This window comes from Chionomys nivalis, chromosome 2, assembly GCF_950005125.1.
Source record: "Chionomys nivalis chromosome 2, mChiNiv1.1, whole genome shotgun sequence".
Taxonomy (NCBI): Eukaryota; Metazoa; Chordata; class Mammalia; order Rodentia; family Cricetidae; genus Chionomys; species Chionomys nivalis.
This window is the reverse complement of record NC_080087.1, coordinates 41230252-41254542: the sequence shown is the minus strand read 5'-3', so window position 1 is coordinate 41254542 and position 24291 is coordinate 41230252. Positions and strand designations below refer to the sequence as shown.

The following is a 24291-nucleotide window of genomic DNA, read 5'->3' as shown; positions in this document are numbered from 1 at the left end:
AACCCACCAGCTATCTCTTCCCACTCTCCATATTTGAATTGTGCATACAGCATTAGCATTTGGTCATTCACGAGAAATATCCATTTTAAGATAGTAAATTTATCCACAACACTTATCAACTATCCTTTCAGCATCACAGGTGCCATGAACATCATTACATTGGGAAGAATCCTAAAAATAAAAAGAATTTGTTTATTCATCAGTGAAAACGGGAAAAGAAACAAGCATGGTTTTAGAAACTGTGTATAGAGAGCCAACAGGCAACCTAATCCCAGAAATTTGTTACCAATGTGTAGACTAAAATAGTAAAGATTTGACATTCTATAGAATTCCTATGTACTGAGCATGTGTGTTGGTACACATTTGCAATCTCAGCATCTTGGGGCATGAGTAATGAAATTCATTCTTGCCTTATAATTATTAAAATTCATTGCTTTAAAATTATAACAAACTATTGGGTACTGACAGACGTAAAGGAACAAATAAATGTAATCTAATAAAAAAAATAAGCAAGCAAATGCAAAATACCTAATGAAGCAAGCACTCAAGCCCATGAGAACACTTGTTCATCAGCAGTGAGAATAAGGTCAGTCCAGAGCCATTCCAAAGCTCAATGGCTTCTTGATAAATTCTGACAGTCTCATTTATCAGTCACCTACCTAAGAGTGTTTTACCTGGGACATCGTGGGCAATAGGTAGTGTTTTATGAGTGAATGAGCCAATGTTCATTCTGATGCATAAAATATGGCACAATAAATTCCAAGTTGAATAAAGCTTTTAAAATAGGAAAAATTAAAACCTAGGGATGGGTAAACAAAAGTGGTCACGATCCTTGTTACTATAATCTCAGAACAGCAAATTCCTCGGGACAAGAATCACAGGTTGTGTTGCTTTCGAATGCCCCAAAGAGCTCACTAGATGGCTCATTAGCAAAGTAAAACTTAGTATAAAGCAATCTGTGAAGAAAAGGTCTCATTGCTGCAAATGCACTTGTCTGGTTTGACGAGCACTGCCTTGCTTGCCTCTGTCTGGGAATAGAATCCTCTTCTTGTTTACCTGCTCTCAGGTGACACGGTGAAAGCTTTCAGTATGTCTTGCATTTTCTTTCTGAGAACCATAGCTACTTTCCAGCTAGCTGATATTTAAATACAAGTAGCATCCATTTTAGCAAGGCCTTCGGATAAAAGGATGCAAGGGGGGGGGGTGTCTAAAAATATCCGAATGACAACTGCGTTCTAAATCCATGAATGTTTGCTAGTGACAAACATTCTGTAGAAAGGTAACTGTAACCCAGTGGTTCTCATCCTTCGGGTTGTAACGACCCCTTTGGGGGTCAAACAGCCATTTTCACAAGGGTAGCCTAAGGCCATCAGAAATAACAGATATTTACATTACAATTCATAACAGTAGGAAAATCACAGTTATGAAATAGCAATGAAAATAATTTATGGTTGGAGGTCACCACAACATGAGTAACTGTATTTAAGGGTCACAACATTAGAAAAGTTGAGAATCACTGCTGAGAATCACTGCTGTAATTTCTCTCTCAGCAAGAAGTAGCAAGAAAGATTCATAGCACAGCCTTTCACTAAGAGTATTTAAGCTGGACGAATCCAGGGTAACTAAATGTGTCCCTGTACTTTGTGTTACTTTGAAGTCAATGAAGCTTAAAATCTCACTTTAGGGGGTTCTCTTAATCATTGAGGGTATAACTGTGTTCTGGTTTTAATTATGGCACGGCGGATTTCAAAACAGATCTGTAAACACTCAAATGCAAGTCCTGACATAGTCACATGAGCATTCTAAGAGCAAGTAGTGAAATTGTTTGTGTGTGTGTGTGTGTGTGTGTGTGTATGTGGTTATATTAGAAAACCAAAGAACACAATTCACAGCAATGTTTCCCAAGTGTAGAGTTTTACCTAACATTACTCTTCAATGTTAGTTCTCCTTCATTGCTGCAACAAATACCTGACATGAACAGTTCATGAGTAAGTGAGGTATACTATAGCTCACAGATCTATTGGTTTAAGCGAGGTATACTATAGCTCACAGATTCATTGGTTTAAGCCCATGGTCACTTGGTCTGTTTTTTTGGACCCATGGTGGCATGGTAGGAGCACATGGTAGAGGAAATCCATCTACCTGGTGGAGGCCAGGAATCAAAAAGAGACAGGAAGAATTTGGGTGTCAATATCCCATTCAAGGGCATAAGCCTCAGTGTCTTAACTTCCTTCCATAAGGTCCCATTTCCTGTCCCAACACTTCCCGATTGTGCCATGGGATGAGCATCAAGGTTTCAACACATGAGCCTTCAGAGACATTTAAAACCCATGTTATGGCAGCTTCAATAGTAAAATGCACTGAGAAACAGTTACCACCAAAAAATCAATTTTCCAGAACTGGAATGATGGTTCAGAGGTTAAGAGTGTTTGGTGCTCTGGCAGATGACCCAGAGTTCAGCTCCCTGTACCCACTTAGGGCACACAGTCATCTGCAACTACAATTTCAGGGGTCTGGTGCCTTCTTCTGGCCTCAGTGGGCACTGCACACATGTGGTGCAAAACACATGCAGACAAAACACCCACACATTAAAAATAAAAATAAACAATTTCTACTTTTAAATCTCATTTCTGAGGCTAGGAAGATGGCTCAGAAGATGGGTAAAAGTACTTGCTTGTGTAAGCATAAAGACCTAAGTTTAATCCCCAGGACCCATATAAAAAGGCTTTCATGCCTTCATAGGTCTTTAACCCCAACCTTGAGATTGGTGCATGGACAGAGACAAACAGATCACAGGAGCTCACTGGGCAGTCAGCCAGCTAAAACAGCAAGCTTCCAGTTCAGGAAGAGACTCTCATTCAAGGTAACAGGGCAGAGATAAAGGAAGATACAGATGTCCTCTGGTCTCCTCTGGCCTCCTGTAAACATAGTTGGGTGCAAGCATCCATAAACATACTCACATGCTTGCACCACACACGCACACAGAGAAAAAGAGAGAGACAGAGACAGAGAGAGACAGAGAGAGAGAGAGTAGGGGAGATCCCACTTCCCAAGACACATTCTTTTTCTACTGTAATGCTTTTAATACCAACTAGCAACAATCACAAGAAAGCTCCTTGGCAAGACTGAATAGGAATAGCTGATTGTGTTGCTTCACTAAAATCCTCTACTGGCTCTCGAGAACTTTGGGAAGATACCTAGTTTTTTAGGCCAGTTCTGTTGATTTGCCTATAGCCTAACTCATTTCCCAACACAAGCATCTCCTCTCCAGACACTTTCTTTCCATTTTCCTCACTCCACCTTGCCCTAGAAATCACTTGTGTTCTTCCTCACCCTTGTTGACAGAGTATTCTGTCCCAAGTCCCGCATCCATTTAGTCCCAAATAAACATACAGAGGCCTACATTAATTATAAACTGATTGGCTTATTAACTCAGGCTTCTTATTAATTAATTCTTACATCTTACATTAACCCATTATTCCTGTCTGTGTTAGCCACGTAGCTTGGTACCTTTTTTGGCGCGGCAGTCACATCTTGTGTCCTCTGCATCTGGGTGACGACTGCAAACTGAGTCTTTTTTCTTCCCAGAATTCTCCTGATCTCATTGCCCCACCTCTACTTCCTACCTGGTCACCCGCCTATTCTTCCTGCTGGCTCCTGGTCAATCAACGTTTTATTAAAATACAATTGACAGGATACAGACCATTGTCCCATCATGGGACTTGGAAAATTCTGGTACCTCTTCCAGAGCATCTATTTAATTTGTAGCTTTTTGCCTCCTTCGTAAGCACTGGATTTCATGGTGCCAGAGATTTCCATGCAAATTTCAAAGGGAGGAAAGAAAACAATGGTCTTACCCAGTTATGACATTTATAGATCCTAACAAAGATAAGTGAACTGAGATATCCTAAGGGTGCAATAGTGGTATTCATATCTTGTCAGTAACCAACAACTGTCTAATTGGACTTAAGGCCTATTTAACAGGAGAGGGAGAAATGTGTGGTACTGGAAACCTACCCAAATTCCCTGGTCCAATAAGGTCACAGATCTCATAGAAGCACCCACACTTTACTAAAGCAGCATAATTCTTAACTGCATTTTAAATATTTATTTTTATACCCACAGATAAGTGTAGGTCTCACATCTCATCAAAGGAACTTCACTTTACAACATAGAGAGACGGTTATAGTAAACCACAACTGATCAAAATGCCAAGAACAACTTATTGTAGAGAACCCAAGCTCAATAAATACATCTATAACACAACTCCTGCACCTAGGGCTCAGGGAGCATCTCAGAAGAGAAAGTGGGAAGGCTATAAAATCCAGAGGACCCGGAAATCTGATGTGAGATTGGATCTCCTAGAAATGACATGGAAGCTTTGCCCATAATCCCTCGGCAACAGGGCTGCCTAAGTAAGACATGAAGAAGTACAGCGCCAATAGAGATGATAGCATGGAGAAGGGGAGTTTTACGAGACTGAGACCTATAAGTAACTAAGAAATGTTAACCGTAGAAACTGTCTTCTCTGTGTATGACCCCCCTAATTGGTTATCTAATATCAAGCAATCAGCCCTAAACTCATAATTCCTATGTGTGCAGTAGAATGAGAAAGTTGTGTACATATGTAACAATAATAGTTAAAGGAAAGGTTATGAATTTGCGAGGGGTTAGGTGGGGGTAGTGAGGGGTTGGAGAGATAAAAGGGAAGGAGAGAAATGAGGCAGTTATATTTCAATTTCAAAAAAAGAAAATAAATAAGTAAATAAATAAATAAAATGATTTGTAGCTTTATGTACATCTTTCAAGGCCCTGCTCAGATGTCCTGCTGTTTTTTAGACCCCCCACAGAACTCATGCAGGAAGTTTAAGGGCAATGTAAGGATACCCCAATAAGCTAAGTAAAAGCAATGTACTCCTAAAATCAAAGAATCTTGAAGGCAAATATTCTTAGGTCACCTCTACCCTTAATAGTCTCCTTTCCTCTGGACTGGAGCCGCTGCTACTAAAATGCCCTTTTTAAATGAATCTTTTCTGCCTTTGCGTGCACAGCATGCAGTATTCTGACTTTGGCCTTGACTTTGTGGCACGTTAGCAGTTGTTTGTGCAGAGTTCCCTATTATTTTTCCTACTATTTCCACAGAGGAAGAATTGGATCTAGCTCGCCATACCTCACCCACATTGCTCAGTGGAACATTGCTCAGAGGAGCTATTCAGTCTTTCGGGAGCCAGGAAATGGAAATGAACAAATGAAGAGAGGTACTGCCTACAAAACCCGACAATAAGTAGTGAAGGTTAGTTTGTCCACTCTCCACGCATAACCTACGTCTCTGCTAGTACTCTGACCCAAGCTGTTTAGTTTCAGCTTTAGACTGTAGCCTACCAGCACCAGCTATGCACACACATACAGCTCCATCTACCTAGGGCTGTGCTCATTCCACACTGTGAAAATAAGAGAAAAGCATTTCACGGTTAAAACTAAAATTCAAACATTTTATCCTGAACTGTTGCCTCCCAAAATAAATTTATGGTTAGAACTTTTTTTAAAAAAATGTTTTCGAGACAGGGTTTCTCTGTATAACCCTGACTGTCCTAGAATTTGCTCTGTAGACCAGGCTGGCCTTGAACTCAGAGATCCATTTACCTCTGCCTCCCGAGTGCTGGGATTAAAGGCGAGCACCACCATCAACTAGCTTACGGTTAGAACTTTTCAATTTTGGTCAAAACTTCATTGTCCCTACCAGAGTCAATGAGCATAAACATAATTTAGCAGCATATCATTAGTCTTGTGGTTTTCCAGGAGTACCACTTGAATAGCAGGGACATCCATGCTCCTCTCCTAGCCTTTTAACACAACATTTTATCACCGTTACATTGAGAGGTACAAACTCCTAAGCTCTGTTATCCTAAGGTTCTGCATTTTATTTTTATTTATTTATTTATTTATTTATTTATTTATTTATTTATTTATTTTGGTTTTTCGAGACAGGGTTTCTCTGTGGTTTTGGAGCCTGTCCTGGAACTAGCTCTTGTAGACCAGGCTGGTCTCGAACTCACAGAGATCCGCCTGCCTCTGCCTCCCAAGTGCTGGGATTAAAGGCGTGCGCCACCTCCGCCCGGCGAGGTTCTGCATTTTAAAACCGACATGAAGAGACTGCCTTAGAATGTAGGTAAAAAGAGTAGACAAAAGATAATAAATTGCAGAGTCTAAAATAATAAATAAGATTTGAAAAAATGAACATCCCACCAAATATATAAGCCCAACAAACCCCATTGTACAATTGGTGTTCAACTCTAATGCATCCCCTCTCAGGTTTGAGCTACTGGTTTGTATTAGGGTTACCATAGCCTTTCAAATGCAAACAATTATAAACTTCAGTTTTGTGCCATGTGTTTGTGGAACTTGCATTTGTAGGAAGACTTATACATACATACCTATATATATAACATGTGTATATTTTTAATAACAGTTTGTCTTCAGTTGCCTGGCTTTCAAATCTTCTTGTTCGTCTATCACCCATCATGGGCCAGAAAATCCTGAGTGCTGGGAGTTTTGATTCATAATTTAAAAAGTTTTCCATTAAGGTGCCATGGAAACACACAGTGTACCTCCCTTGCATACTGGAGGCATGAGGCTCTGCCGTTTCCCATGCTGCAGCTGAGCATGGAGCTGTCTGTGAAGGAACATGGCGTTCTGTTGCCCAAGTGTCACTGCCCCGGCGAATACGGCTGTCCCTCAAAAAACTGCTATTTTCTTTAAAGTATTTATTTTCTAGAAATACAATGGTCCATCACCGAACATCAGATCTATCTCTTTAAAATGTTTAGTCTATTATTCCCAATATACCATCAAGCTCCTAAATGATTTGGATGCCTCATACCAGACGACACAAACTGCCATGCTTTGTTTTTAGCCGACAGATACCAAGAACCAGTCAAAGTCTGATCTGGTAGAACAAATTTAGCCCTGTCCAGGGTAGGAAAAAAGTTTTCTTCTTTTTAATATTTCTCGAACAGTCCCTATTTCAATAAATTTACAAAACACTGAGGTCTGAAAAAAGACGGTCCTTTTCTTTTTTTCCACAGTAAATCTAATATTAGTAACTTATTTTCAGTCTATACATAGGTTTTCTTTTCAGAGACACCACCCAAGCTAATAGTATGGTGAGGTGATATATGTGAACATATCTGATGGAAATGCTCTGATGGATACACTAAGAAAATGCAGATATTCCTTTGCTTTTTATGGGCAAACACTTTTAATATTCCCATGGCGTTTATTATTTCCGACTATTTTACTTTCATCTACAACCTAACAGATTCAGGGATCCTCGAGTTCCAGGACCTGCTTTCTTAAAGTGAAAGCAAGCCCTTTGGGGGACGGAGAATCCCCACTTTTTGAAGCCCTGTGAGACGCTGGTTCTGTTCATGTCAATTAATTAATCCTGACAGCTTACTGGATGGTTTGCTTAGCCATTTGGAGCTATTGTTTTCATGGGTACATCCTGTCAGTGGTACTTTTCCTGCTATAACTAATAGAGATCCTCAGGAAAGAATTTTAGACAAGGAAAATAATTGTTTCAAATAATTCAACGTTTCGAGTCTGTAACCTAGGTAGCCAGCGATTTGGTTAGAAAACGGTTTCTGAATAAAATTTGGTTGTTGTGTTCCCTTTTTTTTCTGATATAAAAATTAGAAAGTTCTTTATGGTCCTCTTCAGCCTTTGCCACTGGGATGCTCCAGACTAAATTTAAAGGACATTCACAGTTAGCTCTTTCCTGCTCAGCTTTAAGTAATCACTTCATATTTTCATAGTCTTAATCCATATTGTTCATTTTATTATTCCACTGTATCTAAACTCTGTATTTATGGGACAAAGCAGAGTTCATTACTTTTAACGAGAAATTCATTCCAATCCACCTCTTATGTACCCACGATATGCCTGGCATCATTTTAGAGGGTGGGGACGTAGCTAACAATCATTTTCATGAGAGCGCTGAACATATTTCCCTGTGTCTATAAAAGAGGGGAGGGGAAGACCTGTCAGTCAAACCAGCATCAAGGACATAGAAACTTAAAGATATTCCTTTACAGAAAAACCTGTCAACATCAATTTGGCGCCCTGGAAGAAGAATGCGGTTAATACAGGGAGTGCTGACATCCTCTGACTATTGCTTACTTGGGTATGGAAAGCTGGTTCCTTGCTGTATTACAACCCTCTTCTCAAGGGTCCTAAAACAAAACCAAGCCTTATTCCTGGGCCTGTAAGGAGTACTCATACCACTAAGTCCCCGTGAAGGGAAAGCTCTTAAATAGATTGCCCCTTTGTGACACAGATCAGTCTAAACAATACAACCTCCAGGAAAGGGAGTTTGGGATCTTGGATTTCCTCCCTTGCTGTCTCTGGGGTAACAAACAACATTATCTAGAAGAGCTAGACGTGAACACCCTGCATACTGTGCTGTGGCTAACCTGGCAAGAATCCTTGCTAAAAGGGATCATTGTTGCAGGCATGATTTCAAGGTTGGAGGGCCTAGACTTTCCCTTGCTTTCAGCGTCATGTTCTTTTACTGGCTCGCATATTTGTGTCACACAGTGACCCTAGACTGGCCAGCTTGCTGCCTGCCTGATGTTGAAAAGGTACTGAAATTTACAAGGATCTTGCCCTTGGCCCCTACTCCCGGGGGCACAGCATTCTCACACATTTTAAGGTGGTGCCTGCTCACAATAGCCTTGTAGTCCAGCAAGACAGCTCAACAAGGCTGCCTACAGATCAACACGTGCTTATCACCTGCTTGGCAATTGCAAATAAAATAGCAGTGTTCGCCCGCCCTCTGGGAGGAAAAATAAATAAAAAAGAAGCTTCTCCATGCTTTTATTTCAAATGAAGAGAAACATTGGACTTCCCAGTGTGAACTTGTGAACTGTATCTACTTATACTTCTCAGACTAACATAAGGTCTCTAAATAACAGAACTGACCTTACTTCACTGAGAAAGTAAGTTAAATATATTTTTAATGGTGAGACAAGCAAATTCCCCAGTAGTTGGTGTTTTGTTGCCTTTTTTAAAAAATAGAAATTGTAAGTGATATCTCAACACAAATACAGAAGTGTCACAACTCATGTTGAAAATACCAGAGGACTCTAATGAAAGCAAAATAAATACATATATATCAGATTCATTCCCAAAATTCCTCAAGGGAATTTTTAGAATAGCAGCAAAAAAAAATCACTTTATGAGTTTGTATGCTAAAATTTCAAATTTAAGGGATAAGGTAAGCCTTGGGTCAAGATCTTCACACTTAATTTAAATAGGAAAAGTCACATTATTATAAACGGGTGGGTCGGGAGGAATAGCGAAACCAGTGAGTCTGTTGTCCCCTCATCCCCCATATCTCTTGCGCTCCCTCATCTGTTCCTCTCTCTATTCAGGAAGCTAAATCACTTAAGCACCAGGGACCAGATGACCAATGGAGGGAAGGCCGCCCGCCTGGGTCTACAGCTCCTTTTCCCTTTAGATTTGTCAGCCTGGTCTTTCTTTCTTAATGGCATTTCGTTTCTAGGACAGTCCCTCCTCCCGTATCTATCAGTCTAATTATCCCATTGTTCAAATCTTTCAAAAGGAAAGAAAGGCAGATTGCTGTGTGCACGGACTTCTTTTCTTCTGCCCTAGCTCCTAGTAAGCTTCCCAGCCATGCTGGGGGGGGGTGGGGGGGTGTCGCAGAGGCGAGATGGGGCTTAAAGTACCAATGCTCTCTTTCTTTCTCCCTGCTGAAGCCACCCCAGTTCCTCCCCTCTCCACCCCAAGCTCGTCTTGTTTTGTTTTAAGTAAACTGAAGCGCTTGAGAGTTTCCTCTGTTTCTACCTCCGACCCAGACGCAGGACCCAACACAGAAAAGACGCCTAGGGAGGCGACAGGCAAAAGGGATCCTTGAGAATAACAGATATAATGGAAAATCACGGTAATGGGCATTAAGTATTTTAAAGATTAACGAGTATGTTCTTTGGACAGTTTTGAAGTGCTATCTTTTGCCTCATTTATTCTTTACACTAAACACATTCATTTTCATTTTCGGTATCCCAGGCACTATCCTAAACGGCTTTTTAACATATGAGACCCTTGTTGCAAGAAAAAAAACAAAAAAACAAAAAAACAAAAAAACCCTACTCTAACCAACATTAAATCCGTGCGTGCTTTCCAACGTCCCTGAAATATTCTTTTATGACATGGCACAGCGGTTAAGTCTTCAAAGACAAAATGGAAAAAAATTAACCAGTTGCTACTTTATTACAAGCAAACCGTTTCCCGCTGCAATTTTTCGCAATCATCATAATTAAATACACTAGTATAGTGAGAAAAGTGATCTTGCCCTCACCCACTCCGTGGTGATTTCAGGTTTTGCCTCCAGCATTTGGAGGCTCCCACTAATTTGCTCGTGTGTTCGCATGTCAAACCTTAAATTCACCTAAATGTCAGGGCGGGTAGGAAGAGGGAGCCTACTGAGCGCTGGAAACACCGACTCTGGTTGGAAAAGCGAGGTTTGGAACCCACTGGGTTTATCTGGACAACCCCTGCAAAAGCCAGAGTGGCCCAGGATGCTGGCCTGTCTTGCATAGGACCAGCAATCTCAGGCCACCTGCTCTGAGGCCGGGCTAAGGCCCTGTGGTCACGGAGCACCAAGGCGCCCGCCCAGAGACTGAGTGCAGAACTGGGGAGTCAGCCACCCACGGTTCTGCGGTCCAGCAGCACTGACCCCATCCTGCCTTGCCAGGCCCCGCCCGGTCCCCGATGACCTTGTGATTTGCCCGGAGTTAAGTTTCAAAAGTCAGTACGGAAAGTTTCAGATTTCTGTTCACACGGTTAATGAAAGCAACGCGGTGGGGACCGCACAAAAGAGACCAGGGCCTGTAGGAAAGGGGTTTTGTGTTTTAATGACAGCGCTGGCTGGCTGCAGGTCCTTGGCATTGCCCTGGCTCCTTCCAGCTCTCCATCCACCCAATCGGCGCCAGTCTTTTGCTGTCTCTGTTTCTCTTGTCCTCTCCCGCCCCACCGGTCTAGTGTGACCAAGGAATGGAATGTCAAATGGGTGCCCTAGATTTTCAGAAAGATAAGCATCTGTGCAAGGTGGAGGGTCTTGGTGATTGATGGATGGATGCCTCTTTCTCAAAGGTTTTTTTTTTTTCCACCATGCGCAAAGCTGGCCCGAAGTACCGCGTGGAATCTCTCCCTGGACCCTCATCAGCCCACCCCGCACGCTGCAGTGTCAGACAGCTGAGCGCGCCCCGACCCCCCAAGACGGTCTTGCTCACTTCCTGAGCGCGGGGAGACACGTCGGTGGAGTCGGTTCAAAAGTCCCGCCGTTTTCAAAGAAAGGCAGCAGCTTGGAAACAAAGTCTGAAAGCACACCTGGAGTTCAGACAACACAGTCCGTCCATGCACTAAGAACTACTAAGCACGGGGCGCTTTACAAAACAAATTTAATGTCCAACGAATCTTCTCGCCCCGATGCAGAACTCTGCGGCTGCACACAGCTGAGGGATTGGAGGGAGGACGGGGGCATTTAATTTGGATAGTCCAAGTCAGAGAAATTTGAACTCAAATACCTACTCAGATTGTGTCCTGAAATCACCGCTTTTTTGCTAATCCTTTCCAATAGAGCCCACCATCTACTCCGAAGGTCCATTCCCCAGTCCCCGAGGCTGGAGACACAAAGAAAGTGACCGAGGGATGGCAAATCCGATATTGCACCGAGCCAACCTCCTGAAGTTAGGCACCTGAACCGGTAAGCGCGTCCTTATCTGCCCACAACCCAGAGGCTGCAGAGTGAAAAGCAGCTTTGATTTAAAGCTTTCAAAATCCCCCGAGGGTCAACGTGACCGCTCCGGTCAGCCAGTCAGCAGCTTGGGTCCCAAGAAGGGACAGCTGAGTGGGGTGGGTCGCGGAGCCTCGCTGCCCTCCTCCCCTCGCCAACCCACCCCCGACGTCACAGGCATCTCAGCCACGCGCTAGCGGTTATTCTTTAAACCCAGGATAGAAACGAGGCGGAAGAGAACGCGGCGTGTAGAGACGGCCTCAACCCCGGAGCCTGCCCGCCCGCCCGGAGCGCGCCCATGCCTGCCACCCTAAGTCGCCGCGCGCAGCTCCAGGCTCCCAGGTGCGCGGACGCGTTCCCACGCCTTTGCGGGCGCCTCGAGGCGGGCATTGGCCAGGGCGGGTCCGCCCCTCCATGTTAGCCAATAGAAAGCCACGCCGTCCCATGGAGGCGGGGCCTGGAGAGCAGACCGTGCGGGTCGGCGGAGACGCAAAGGGCCCCGCCCGCACGGTAGGCGTGGCCGGCGCCGGCTCTTGCGCCCAGGCAGGGCTGCGGCGTGGGAAAGAGCTTCGAGGAGCAGACCGCGCCGCCAGGGGAGCCGCGCTTGCAGGAGCCGGGGTGGGAGGGAGGGAGGAAGCCCGCGGGGAGCGCGCTGCGTCCGGCTCGGCGTCGGTGGCTGCTCCTTCTACGCCACGATGAAGCGCCCTTGCGAGGAGACGACCTCCGAAAGCGACCTGGATGAGACCATCGACGTGGGGAGCGAGAACAATTACTCCGGGTGAGCGCCGAGAAGCGGGAAGAGTGTCGGGGAGCTTCGGGGTCCTAGGAAATCCAGGGGCTCCGGGTGGAGAGGAGAAAAGTTATCCCCTGGAAGTGGATGCTCTCGGAGCTAGAGTCGGGGTGGGGCGAGAGGTAGGATTCGCGCTAGGTGTGGGAAGCGACTGGAAGGGAACTGGTAGGGAGCGTGCAGGAGATGGCGAGGGAGGGTCCCGGGCTGTCAGCGCCAGCACGCGTACAAGCACGTCCGGGCGACGCCCCCGCCACTGGAACTGTATTTACGGACAGTTCCAAAATAGGTCTGAAGAAAAGAAAAACAACTGGATTTCTGTTTTGAAAGAAGCTGGGATCGCGACTTGAGTTTTTGAGAAATTAAAGCCTTTGCGTTGTTAGGCTAAACAGACCGAGTTGCGCAGGTTGACAGAGGGTGATCTGGCTGACCCAGCCATGAGTGACAGACCTAAGGAGCAGAGGAGGCAGCATTGCTTTGACTCCTTGTTCTTTAGTCTCCAGAAGATTGGCGTTGTGATCACAGAATACAGACTTCTAGTTTCCTTTGACAGCGAGATTACCCAGGCATTTTAGAGCCAAGGCAGGTCAAATGATAATTGCTTCTAATTGGCATGCCCAGAAGCACCTTAATTATTTATCTGCAGCTGTCACTCAAAGAGCAAAATCCTTTCTGCATCTAGAAAACTGGTTTTATTTCACAGACTTACTTTAAGACTTCGAAATTAAGACATCACGATTTAAAAAGATGCAGGAGACGCTGTTTACCAACTATCTTATTACTGAAGTGTTGCATCTTAGAAAATGAAAACGGAGGCTGTCACGTGAAAAGGTGAACGCTGTAGAGAAGGGGTGAGAACGAAGGGGCGGTTGATTTGGAATTAAGATACCGAAGTAAGAAGATGAGGTAATGGGAGAACTTCTAAAACAAAAGAGAACAAACGGCATGGCCTGGAGAGTTTAACACCTTAAAGAACTATACTATCTGTGAATCTCAAAGCGACATATGTAAATGTATACTCTAGGAGAGTGTACGTTAGGTTACCAACTCTGTGACCAAATAAATGTTTGATTAAGTACAGAAATACCATCCAGTAAACTCTAGGTGGATTGCAAGTTCTTGGGATTTAAGCGTAGTTTGAATGCTGGTAACAGTTTCATTTTCAGAGCAAAGCAAGATTTAACTTCCCTACCAATGATACGGTTAGGGTATTCTTTTAAAAGGTTAATATGCGAATTTTTAAAAAGCCATCCTTTTTATGGTACTGAATATCAGTTGTTGAATTTTGGAATGGTACAAGTATTTGATTTGTTTTAAAAGTTGCATCCAGAGACAAGTTTGACGTGTGTTAACTTTTATCGTGGGACTCGTGTGATGTTCAGTCTGTCTGGCAGGAGCTAATAGGGCACATACTATCAGATAGACTTGTTGACCTTTATGAAATATATGAGAAGAAATAGAACATATTAATCTCTGACCCCCCACACCCTAATTGGCCATCATTATTTCGCCGGCAAACTCAAAAGTTCAGGTTCCCTTTTTGCCATTTGAATTGGCAGCTAAATTATCCAGTAGCATTTTTTAATTACATTTATTTATTATTTTGTGTATGTGTGCAGCAAGGTATGTCATCGTCACCTCTGTTTGTGGAGGACCGAGTGGTTCTCCCCTTTCATCATGTGGGTCCAAGGAATGGCACTCAGGTCAGATGGTCAAACTTTGTGGCCATTGCCTTAACTTGCTAAGCCCTCAAGGCCTCACTAACATTTTTTTTTTTTTGAAAGACTTAATCACTACCTGGGAACTAAAAGAAAAGTCAAAACTAAGGGAAAAAATAATAACATAGACATGAACTGTGCAACCGACCTGAATATTAACAGGCACCATGAAGCATGGGGGTAAGGTGGGGGAACATTGCTACTCTGATTGCAGTACCTGACGCAGGCTTCCTCCTCCACAGGCAAAGTACTGGCTCAGTGATGAGGTCAAATTCACCAACAACCACCTCTCAGATTATGGCAAGAAAGAAAAGGCGAGGGGTAAGCGATTTCCCCGCTCTTTTATCTTGTGCCATCTAGCATGGGAACCTCTGCTACTGTCTTCGTGTCCTGAGTACTGTTACTGTATATGTATCCTTAAACTTCTGTTTTGGTTTCTTTGGGTTAGATAATAGAAAAAAGGCGTCGGGATCGAATAAATAACAGTTTATCTGAGCTGAGACGACTGGTGCCAACGGCTTTTGAAAAACAAGTAAGTTACTCCCTTCCTCCCCCAGCCACCCCCTCAAAGACAAGGCTCAGAGCGTCTGATTTCTCATCTGGGAATGTGGACTCTTGCTGAAGCTCATTAAAATAATGGTGTGTGTGCCCTGCTCCGGCATAGGCCAGCCATTTCAATAAAATGCTTTGTTGTGGCAAAACTATTAAAAACATAATCCATCATGGAGTTGAAAACATTTCCATTCTTTAGCTTATTTTCCCCTTAAGGGAAACAGGACTCATGTTTTCTCTGGTCTTTGAATCCAGCAGGGATTTTGTTTAAAATTGTACTGTATGTAGTATTCTTGAAAAAAGTATCATATGTGAAATATCATTTTTCCCCTCAAACTTTGAAAGTACTCTTTTAAAAAATAAATCAAGTCAAGAAGGTAAGATTTTATTTTGGTTTCCTAAATTGTACTAATATAATTTATTTAGCCATCCACTTTCGTTTTTAATTCTTGGGTTAATAGAACATTGTTTGATTTGGGACATAGTTTGGAAGTTTAGTAAAACTCAGATTAGTCATAAATGCTGCTTTTCAAAGTTCAAGTATTCTTTTACATAAAAATAAGAAGAAACCATTTCACATTTGGGAAAGCAGCAAGCCAAGTGCTTACACTTTCCTTCGTGGTTTTGGAAGTCTCGTTTTTTTCGTTCTGCCTCTATAGCTAATGCACGGGCTTCTAAGAGCATCTCTCCAAGTCCGTAGCAGTTTCTGTGCTTAAAATGTTTTCTACTGAGTTCCAAATTGGGTGCAAAACATCAGTTGGTTGTTTATGCTTCTTTTTGCTGGTTTGTTTGCTTCGTGATTCTGCAAACACTAAAGCAAGCCCCACAGAGCCTTTGGAGGCCGTCCAGGGCGGCAGTTTGGCACTTTCACTGCAACTGCTCATACATCTTCACAGACATAGCAAACAATGGGAAGGACAGGACATTTTCTGCTGTTGATTCTGTATGTTTAAGACAAAAATACACTGTGCAATTCATATGCCGAGGTTGTCTTTGGTGGCTTACTTATACTATAACTAAGTATAATTATAATTCTCATTGGTAGGCTGCAAATGAAAATGGCAATAACCTATAATTTTTTACTTTTTTGAGTACTGAAATTTCTCCATTGTGACATTGAAAAGCAGTCACTTGGGTGTTTTTTTTTCTTAGTCTTAGTTTGTTAGGTTTCTTTTTCATAAATATTGACTTAAACCTTAAGAGCAAGCCTCAGTTGTTGGCAGTAAGTTATTGTAAACACAAGCCGTCCCATTTACGGAGTCTGGCTGCCAACCCTAGTGAGCTGGCCCTGTCACAATTAGAGGAGAAGAATATTCTTTCGAAAATCTAAAGAACTGAAACTCCTGCTATTTAATTAAATTAAGAGATAAATTTAAAAACCACTGAGTGTAAGAATCTCGGAACCTGGAATAAATGTCAGGATTCTTTACACACACACACACATACACACCAAAACAACAACAACCCCACGTATTGATTTAATTATCCAGCTCCTCTAAGAAGTTAGTGAGAAACCAGCATGTCCCCAAGACACTCTCGGTGGCACGTTTGCTTCACATGGTTCTCAAAGGTGGCTTTATTTTAAGAAGGGGAACAGTGAACACGTATTGGCAAGACTATTTTACTAAGAGCAGCTTTGAATGATTGGAAGATCCTAAGTCATGTATGATGTCCTTTTTCTTTGTGATCTTAGAATTCACAGTGACACCTGCTGGTAACCTTGAAGGTCATTTTCTAGTTTGTTTCCTTTACTCGTGGTATCTATAAGTTATCTTAAGTTCACTGGAATTTTCTACTTTAGATGTTCCACTGTTGATGTTTCGTTAAAACGCTATGTCTTAATCCTCTGGAATTAACATTCAAGTATTGAGCTGCTCTAGACTTCAGTAGTAATGACAAATGAATGTGTCCTAATGAAATATATCATTAATCAAGATAGAGATCAAGCCCAAAGTCTGAGAGTTTTGCAGTTGGCATAGTGTTTGTGCAGTGAACTTGGGAATATAATTGTTCTTATTATTTAACGAATCATTTCTTCAGCACCTTGTTCTGGTCTCTAGTGTTACAAGCTGATGTCATCAGCCATGCAATAGTGACTGGTGCTTTTATATAAAGTTTAGAAAGGCTGGCAAGATCACTCCAAAGTTAAGAGAAGGGACCAAACTTGTGAGCCAATGGGTGACTGACAACAGCTTCAGCAAGTTCTGAAGCCCTGACCTGCATAGTCGGCTCCATGCATGCACATGCAGCACATACACAAACACACACGCACATACACACACAAACATGTCTACACATGTATGTACACACACAATTAAAATTTAAAGTGAAAAGAATTCAGGTTTTTCCCCTGTGGTGAAATTAAACAGAATTTTATAATGAGAGGCAAAATTCCAACTGTAGTACTAAGTTCAGTATATAAAGTACTAAGTTAGTTTCTGCAGGACTCATGATACTTCATTATTTGATTCTGAAGGGATCTGCTAAGTTGGAAAAGGCTGAAATATTACAAATGACAGTGGATCATTTGAAGATGCTTCAGGCAACAGGGGGTAAAGGTAAGCGCTGGTACCATTGTTTCAACTCCTTTCTACCTTTCTCTTTTCATCCTTCTCCTCTCATAGTCTAAGAAAGTTACAGTTGAACAGGCCTCTAACAAGCTGAGGTAGGCAGCCCCAGAGTAAAGCTGTGGCAATCAATGCTAATGGCAGGATTGAACTCGTGGGAAAGGACTTCTTGAACAAAAGAAGCACTTGACCCTGGACTTGTGTTTGCTTTCCTAAGACTGTGGGAGTAAAGCTTCCTTCACAGCAGCCTGGTCAGAGTTGCGCTTGGGATTTGAGAAGTGCATGCTGGAATCTACACAGAAAACCAAAACAAACACACAAACAGCCAAATATAAACAAGACTGGGGCCCACTCTCCTTCTCTCTCTCTTTCTCTCACTTTCATTAAATCAGGCTAGGACTCAGATAATTCAGCTATTTAAAGGAAATGAATCTAGAATTATTTTTGCCATTGCTTCCGAGACCGTTTTGGCCTGTCTTGACTTTACACCAACCACAACACTTGAAGTCCAGGTACTGAATCCCTGCTGGAAGGAACAACAAAACAGGCAGTTCCTGGGGAGAACTCAGAGCAGTAGATATCCAGGCCTGGCCCCGTGCCATGGTAGAATGCCCTTGACAGTACATTGTGGAAGAACTGTCAGGTCAGAGTTAAACCCGCATTCTAAAAATGGTCCAAACTCAGAAGGCTGTAATACTCACATTTCCTCATCCCACTTCCTCTCACCTCACTCAGATTTCCTGTTGCCCTTTTAGAGACTTTTTCCTCTTTAACGATGCTTTTGTTTTCATTTCGGCCAACTCTATCTCACAACCCAATAAAGAGAGAAAGCTTCAAGCAGTTAAGTGCTGCAACTGGATGCTGAAGCCCTCCTAGAAGCACCATAGGCTTCTTCAACAGTCTGCAGGTGTTAGATCTGGACACGGCAGGGCACCGTGGGGCAGGGCAGGCCAGAAAGTAGAGGCAAGTTGCTTTTACTAAACTGAAAACTGATAGAACATCAGCCTTGACCTGAACTATCTTCTACTCAGGTCAATAGAGGAGATTACTATACATCATGCCCATATGGTATATCTGCCTGAGGTCACAATGTCCCAAGAAACTGTCTTGAATGAATGAGGAATAGCATAGGATGCATATATTCTTGTAGCATAGAAGCTAATGGTGAAATCTTCAAAGTTGTCCTACCCAAGTTGGCTACAACCTTTGACCAGAGTCAGAAGTAGCCTGTTGGTCTTTGAGGGTTAAACTAGTAGCACCTGCTCCACAGGCCCTATGTAGTGTGACTGCCTCGACACCTGCCACCTCAGGATTTCAGGAGAAGAGTGAAGTTAGATGCTGTGCAAGGAAAACTATGTGCTTCCTCTTACCTTGCCTTGAATTGGCATCCATGAGGTGAGGAGCTGCTACCAGAGCCTCGAACAGCTGGCCTGAGCTGTACTTCTAGAGTAATATTGTCCTTTGGCTTCACAACACATGTTATCTTAGTTCTCGTCCGTGACCCCTTGAGCAGTCCTAGAATTCATCCCAGATGAGTTAGCGACTAGACATTTCCAAACCAGTTGCCGTCTATGTCACCTGCCCTCCGGATCACTGGAGAGGCCAGCACACAGAAGAATGTGTAGGCCTTGAACAAGAGGGCCTGCCAGTGTTTGCTCATGAGCCTCTCGTGTAGTGGCGAAGGACATGCCCTATAGAACAGTTGCCAGATTGTGACTTCTGGTTCTGCAGTTCTGCAGCTGTCATTGGAGTCAAGAAAAATAATATCTGAGTGAGCACCATTTGTCACATAGAGACAATGACAAAGGACTCCTCCCAGGACGTTGGAAATGAATTAATGGACTTGACGTCTATAGAACTGCAGCAGTACAGAAGAAGTGGTTATAGGCACGGGTTATTGTCGGCTTCTAGGAGACAGCTGCTAATCATCCTCTCTCTGCTTCTAGCAATAGAATAGGAATTACATGATTCATGTTCCTTAGAATGCAACAGGACCCAGCCATACACAGCCACGTAGCTAGCAAACCGCAAATGCCCCTTACTTTACCACCTCAGTGAAATTCAAAGAAGCGAGGATGTTCCTTTCAGTTTACCATAGAATTGTAGTTGTTTCTAGAGAAACCCAAATTCTTGGATTTTTTGATATCTCTGAACTCTGATTGCTACCTCCCTTCTTTCTTTGTAAAACTCAGAAGCTCAGACCTGATGGGGGCACTAAAGACAGGCATGGGCTATCTCTCTGGAGACCCTAATGACAGGCATGTGCATTCTCTCTGGGGACCCTAAAGACGAGCATATACCATCTTTCCAGGGACCCTAAAGACGAGCATATACAATCTCTCCAGGGACCTGAAAGATAGGCATGGGCAGTCTCTCTGTGGAGCATCCTCATAAGGAACAGCTTTTTCTCCTATTCCCGGGGACTTTGTTTAATGACTGCTCCGAGGGTCTAGGAATGAAAACCATTTTAGGGCTGGTATCCCACCCTTCATGGCAGTCTCTTGTTCACCTTGGTGCTGTCTCTGTTTTCCTGGTGGTTTTGTTTACTCCAAACACCTTTTTTTTTGTCTCACTTCCAGATTACCCAATAAATATATCAACAGTTTTCCATAATGCTCCAATTATAATGTGACCTAAAGGAAATAGGCAAATTTTGCTCAGTAAAAGCATAAAAGCATAAAATGTAAATGCTCTCGATGAAAAGAACCTTATTTGGGTTAGTGAGGTAGCTCAAAGGCAGAGGGTTTGCTTAGGATGCACAGGTCCTTGGTCCAGTCCTGAAAAAGACCTGTAAATTACCAACTCTATGAGTCTTTTTCTATCTCATGAAAAGTATTGTTGAGGAAGGCTTATTATCCTATGATACTAAAGCTAATATATCCCCTCCCGCTCCAGGGGCGTATCTGAAACCTGAATGTCACTAATTTATTTTTCTTGTGACATTTAGATCCTAGATTAAATATAGCATTGCTAAAGTTGTCAGGCATGCTATTTGCTGAGTCTCCTTTCTTTACTCCGCAAAAAAACATGAACATAGCAGCCATTGTGTTTTGAGAAAAAGCTACCCAATCTCTTTAGAAGATCAGAGTGGGACCTAAGTGGGTGGTTGTTCTTCAGAGCAGATCGTTTTCAGTTCTTTTGCCCCCTCACCTCCGACTCTCCTCAACTCTTCTTCAGGCTACTTTGACGCCCATGCTCTCGCCATGGACTTCATGAGCATCGGATTCCGAGAGTGCTTGACCGAAGTGGCTAGGTACCTGAGCTCAGTGGAAGGCCTTGACTCCTCAGATCCACTGCGCGTGCGCCTTGTTTCTCATCTCAGCACCTGCGCCTCCCAGCGGGAGGCAGCCGTGATGACGTCCTCCATGGCCCACCACCACCACCCCCTGCACCCACACCACTGGGCAGCGGCCTTCCACCATCTCCCCACAGCCCTCCTCCAACCCAACGGACTCCACACATCGGAGTCCACCCCATGTCGCCTATCCACATCTTCAGAAGTGCCTCCGGCCCACGGCTCTGCCCTCCTCACAGCGACGTTTGCCCATGCAGATTCCGCTCTTCGGATGCCATCAGCTGGCACCGTCGCACCGTGTGTGCCACCTCTCTCCACGTCTCTCTTGTCTCTTTCGGCCACTGTGCATGCCGCAGCCGCAGCGGCCACCGCAGCCGCACACAGTTTCCCTCTGTCCTTCGCAGGGGCCTTTCCCATGCTCCCCTCCAATGCAGCCGCTGCAGCCGCAGTTGCTGCTGCAACCGCCATCAGCCCACCCTTGTCAGTGTCAGCAGCCTCCAGTCCTCAGCAGACAAGCAGCGGAACAAACAGTAAACCTTACCGGCCTTGGGGGACAGAAGTGGGAGCCTTCTAAGTTATTTTTGAATGTCTTGCAATAGTAACTGAATGTCCTTCATTTCAGAATCAGCTTCAAACCTCTGCACCCTGAAGGTAGCCATACAGATAACTACACAGCATACAGAGTCGCACAACAACAATAAAGCAGTTTGAGAAGCAAACTTCACAAACGGAAATGTAGTATTATCTGTTTTTCCCGTTGGTTTAGGCAACTTGGCAACTGACTTCAGCGACTTAAAAACGTCACATCTATCTCCATTTGAACTTTCCTGGAAAATACATGGATGTCACCAACCAGCAGTACTCAACACATATGACTTGGAAAAGAAAAAAAATGCCATAACTGAATTCTCCTGAAACAGGAAGGGAGAAAAAAAAGAGTACACCACATTTTCTAAGTGCCTGAGCTAAGGAACGTAATGTAGCAAAGGGTGTGGTTGTTAGGTTGAGGAAGGGAAGAACAGACTGCATGTGTTAGACTGCACTCAGTACTCCTTTGAAACCAGCAGGTTTTAGTGGCCATAAAGATTAGTGAAAATCAAGGTTTTTGTCTTTGTCTTCTGTCCACAGACTTGTCAAGCATGGATATTTAGCAATGCATTGATATAAACAGCCACTCCACCCATGTCCACATTAACAGGCATTTCTGCTCTGCCCACAAGCTCCCATACATTCTAGTGAGATGGTTTAGAACACCGCGCTTCAGTCTGTAAACCTGCAGCTGTACAATGCACCTCGAAGCAGTTACCTGCCGTGTACCCACCCGAGGCTCGCTTATTCATGCCAACTCAAAAAACTCTTCAGTTTGCAAGTTTAGATTAATTTATTCAGTTTCATTTGGGCTATATTTATATGTTTAACTTCTTCTGTTTTCTCCTGACAACATGTAATGTCTGTTCTTTTCCTTTGGAGAGAGGGGAGGTGATGCATCCCTGGAGGTAATGGGATAAAGGAGAGAGGATTTGGAAGAAAAAAAGCTACATGGTTTAAATGCCCTTGGTCAAGTTAGCAATTGCATTTGATCCCAAATCACAATGAATGTATGCAATGAAGTGTACATAAATTATTTTTGTCTATGCCTAGACTAGGACTACATAATGGTGTTTTGGTTTTGAGTTGTTATTTTTTTTGTCTTGATTTTTTTTATCTTGTCTAAATGACAAAATAATCTCTTAATACATTGAAATTGATTGAGCACGTGAGATTTTATATTTGAAAGACAAAGACACAGCATGTATTCTTATGCACTTCGTTTCTCTGCTGTGTGGAGAAAGCAATAAAAGAATGTTAAACATTATGCAAAGTTATACTCATAAATATTTGTTTTAAAATTACTGTACCTAGTCTTTTCTGCATTACTTTGTAACCTTTTTCTATGCAAAACTCTACATATCACTAATTAAATGAAGTCCTTTTTGACTACTTCATGTGGATGAGTTGCTTTTTAGAATGGCGAGTTGACATGCCTTTCACGTGTGGCTTCCTTTCACGGGCTCTTAAAGACATAGTTTTGGGTCATGTGTTTCAAAATCATTTGAAGAATGAAATTCACATGATCTGAAAATGAACTTTATGGAACTTATAGATTAAAACATAGGTAAGCATTGCAAAGGCAAAACGTGATTATTTTCCTCTGCCTTGTGTTGCGTCTTCCTTATTTAATTATAGACAGGGTCTTGCTGTGTAGCCCAACCTGGCCTGGAACTTGCTATATAGCTTAGCTTGGCCTCAATATCAAGATCCTGCTGCCTCAGACTCCCAGCAAGTGGTATCATTTGATCATCTATGGCTTTTGGAAAGGCACAAATATAAGACCTCAAATAAAGGAATATCAATCAAACATAGAGAAGGAGCTAAAGTGTGTGATATTGTGTATCTCAAAAACAAGGCTTATTTGTGGAACATCAGTGGATGTCCATGCATCCTGATGGTGAGTCCTCTATGTTGTCCAAGTTTCCTTGGTGAGGTGCAGATGTTGTGGTTGAGCTTAGTGATTTGAAGATACAGGGCTTTGCTTGCTTGCTTGCTTGCTTGCTGTTTGTTACCATGTTCTAGTTGTCCAGTGACATTGCTTCAGTTTCGCTTCCTGGAGGACTGCGTTCGGCTTGCTCTCATGATTCTTCTGAGGCTCAAACAATGGCCTGAGGTTATGAAAGGTTATGAATATTTGAACCGTGCCAGCAAAGCATCCCAGCAAACATGGCATTGAAACGCACTGTAGTTCATAATCCTGGAGAGGATACGTCTTCAAATGTCAGTGGAAGCTATCGTAAAGAAGAAAAGCGCCTGGGCTAACATAGATGACCTGGTGTGAGGGCAGTTCACAGAGGAAGTGGTTCTCTAGGCACAAGGTAGTGCTTTCACCCATGCCCTCATTCTGACTTCAAAGGAAAGGACAAGAATGGGGTCAGGGAATCAAGTCTTTTCCTATGTAGCTATTGGAACTAGGGCCACTTTAAGGTATGGGATTAGAAAGAAACTCAAATGTAGTCCTAATAACAAATGCAAACATGTTCTGTGCTAAGGCCAAGCAGTGTTTGGAACCTGTTTCCTCATTCGAGTCCCACACCTTTGCTATAGAAGTCACAATACTATACTGGCATCCTGGGAAGTGGAAAACAATATTAATCATTCAGTACCATCCCTACCAGGTTGATGATGACTCTGTGGGCCTGTTTACTTTTCCAGCCCATACTTTTGGTGTCTTAACCTTTGGGCTTATTATTTTTTTTGAACTCATGCTCATCTCTATGATATCAATCTACCAGGGATGACCGAATTAACATAAAAGTAACTCTGCAAACAGATTTAGCATGGAACTTCTATCTCTCCTTAGTAGGTTCAAGGACATTTACTCCATAACACACTATATAAAAAAAGATATTCTTTTGGCAAGTGTCTAGTTTACCCTTTCAGACAAATAAATTTACCTTTGTACAGGATACCAAAGAGTATTTTGCAGTCTTTGTAAGGCGACTGACAAAGATCAGACGGAATGGTGA

At 43.0% G+C, this 24291-nt stretch overlaps 1 protein-coding gene across 1 annotated transcript; it reads left to right on the top strand.

The window, feature by feature from the left end:
• Window positions 1-12450: 12450 nt before the first annotated feature.
• Window positions 12451-22705, top strand: Hey2 (hes related family bHLH transcription factor with YRPW motif 2). The gene is made up of 5 exons (XM_057761777.1): window positions 12451-12590; window positions 14560-14638; window positions 14766-14849; window positions 17346-17427; window positions 20614-22705. The coding sequence occupies exons 1-5, from the start codon at window positions 12508-12510 to the stop codon at window positions 21303-21305; spliced, it is 1020 nt and encodes a 339-aa protein (XP_057617760.1). The 5' UTR covers window positions 12451-12507; the 3' UTR covers window positions 21306-22705.
• The last annotated feature ends 1586 nt before the right edge of the window (window positions 22706-24291 follow it).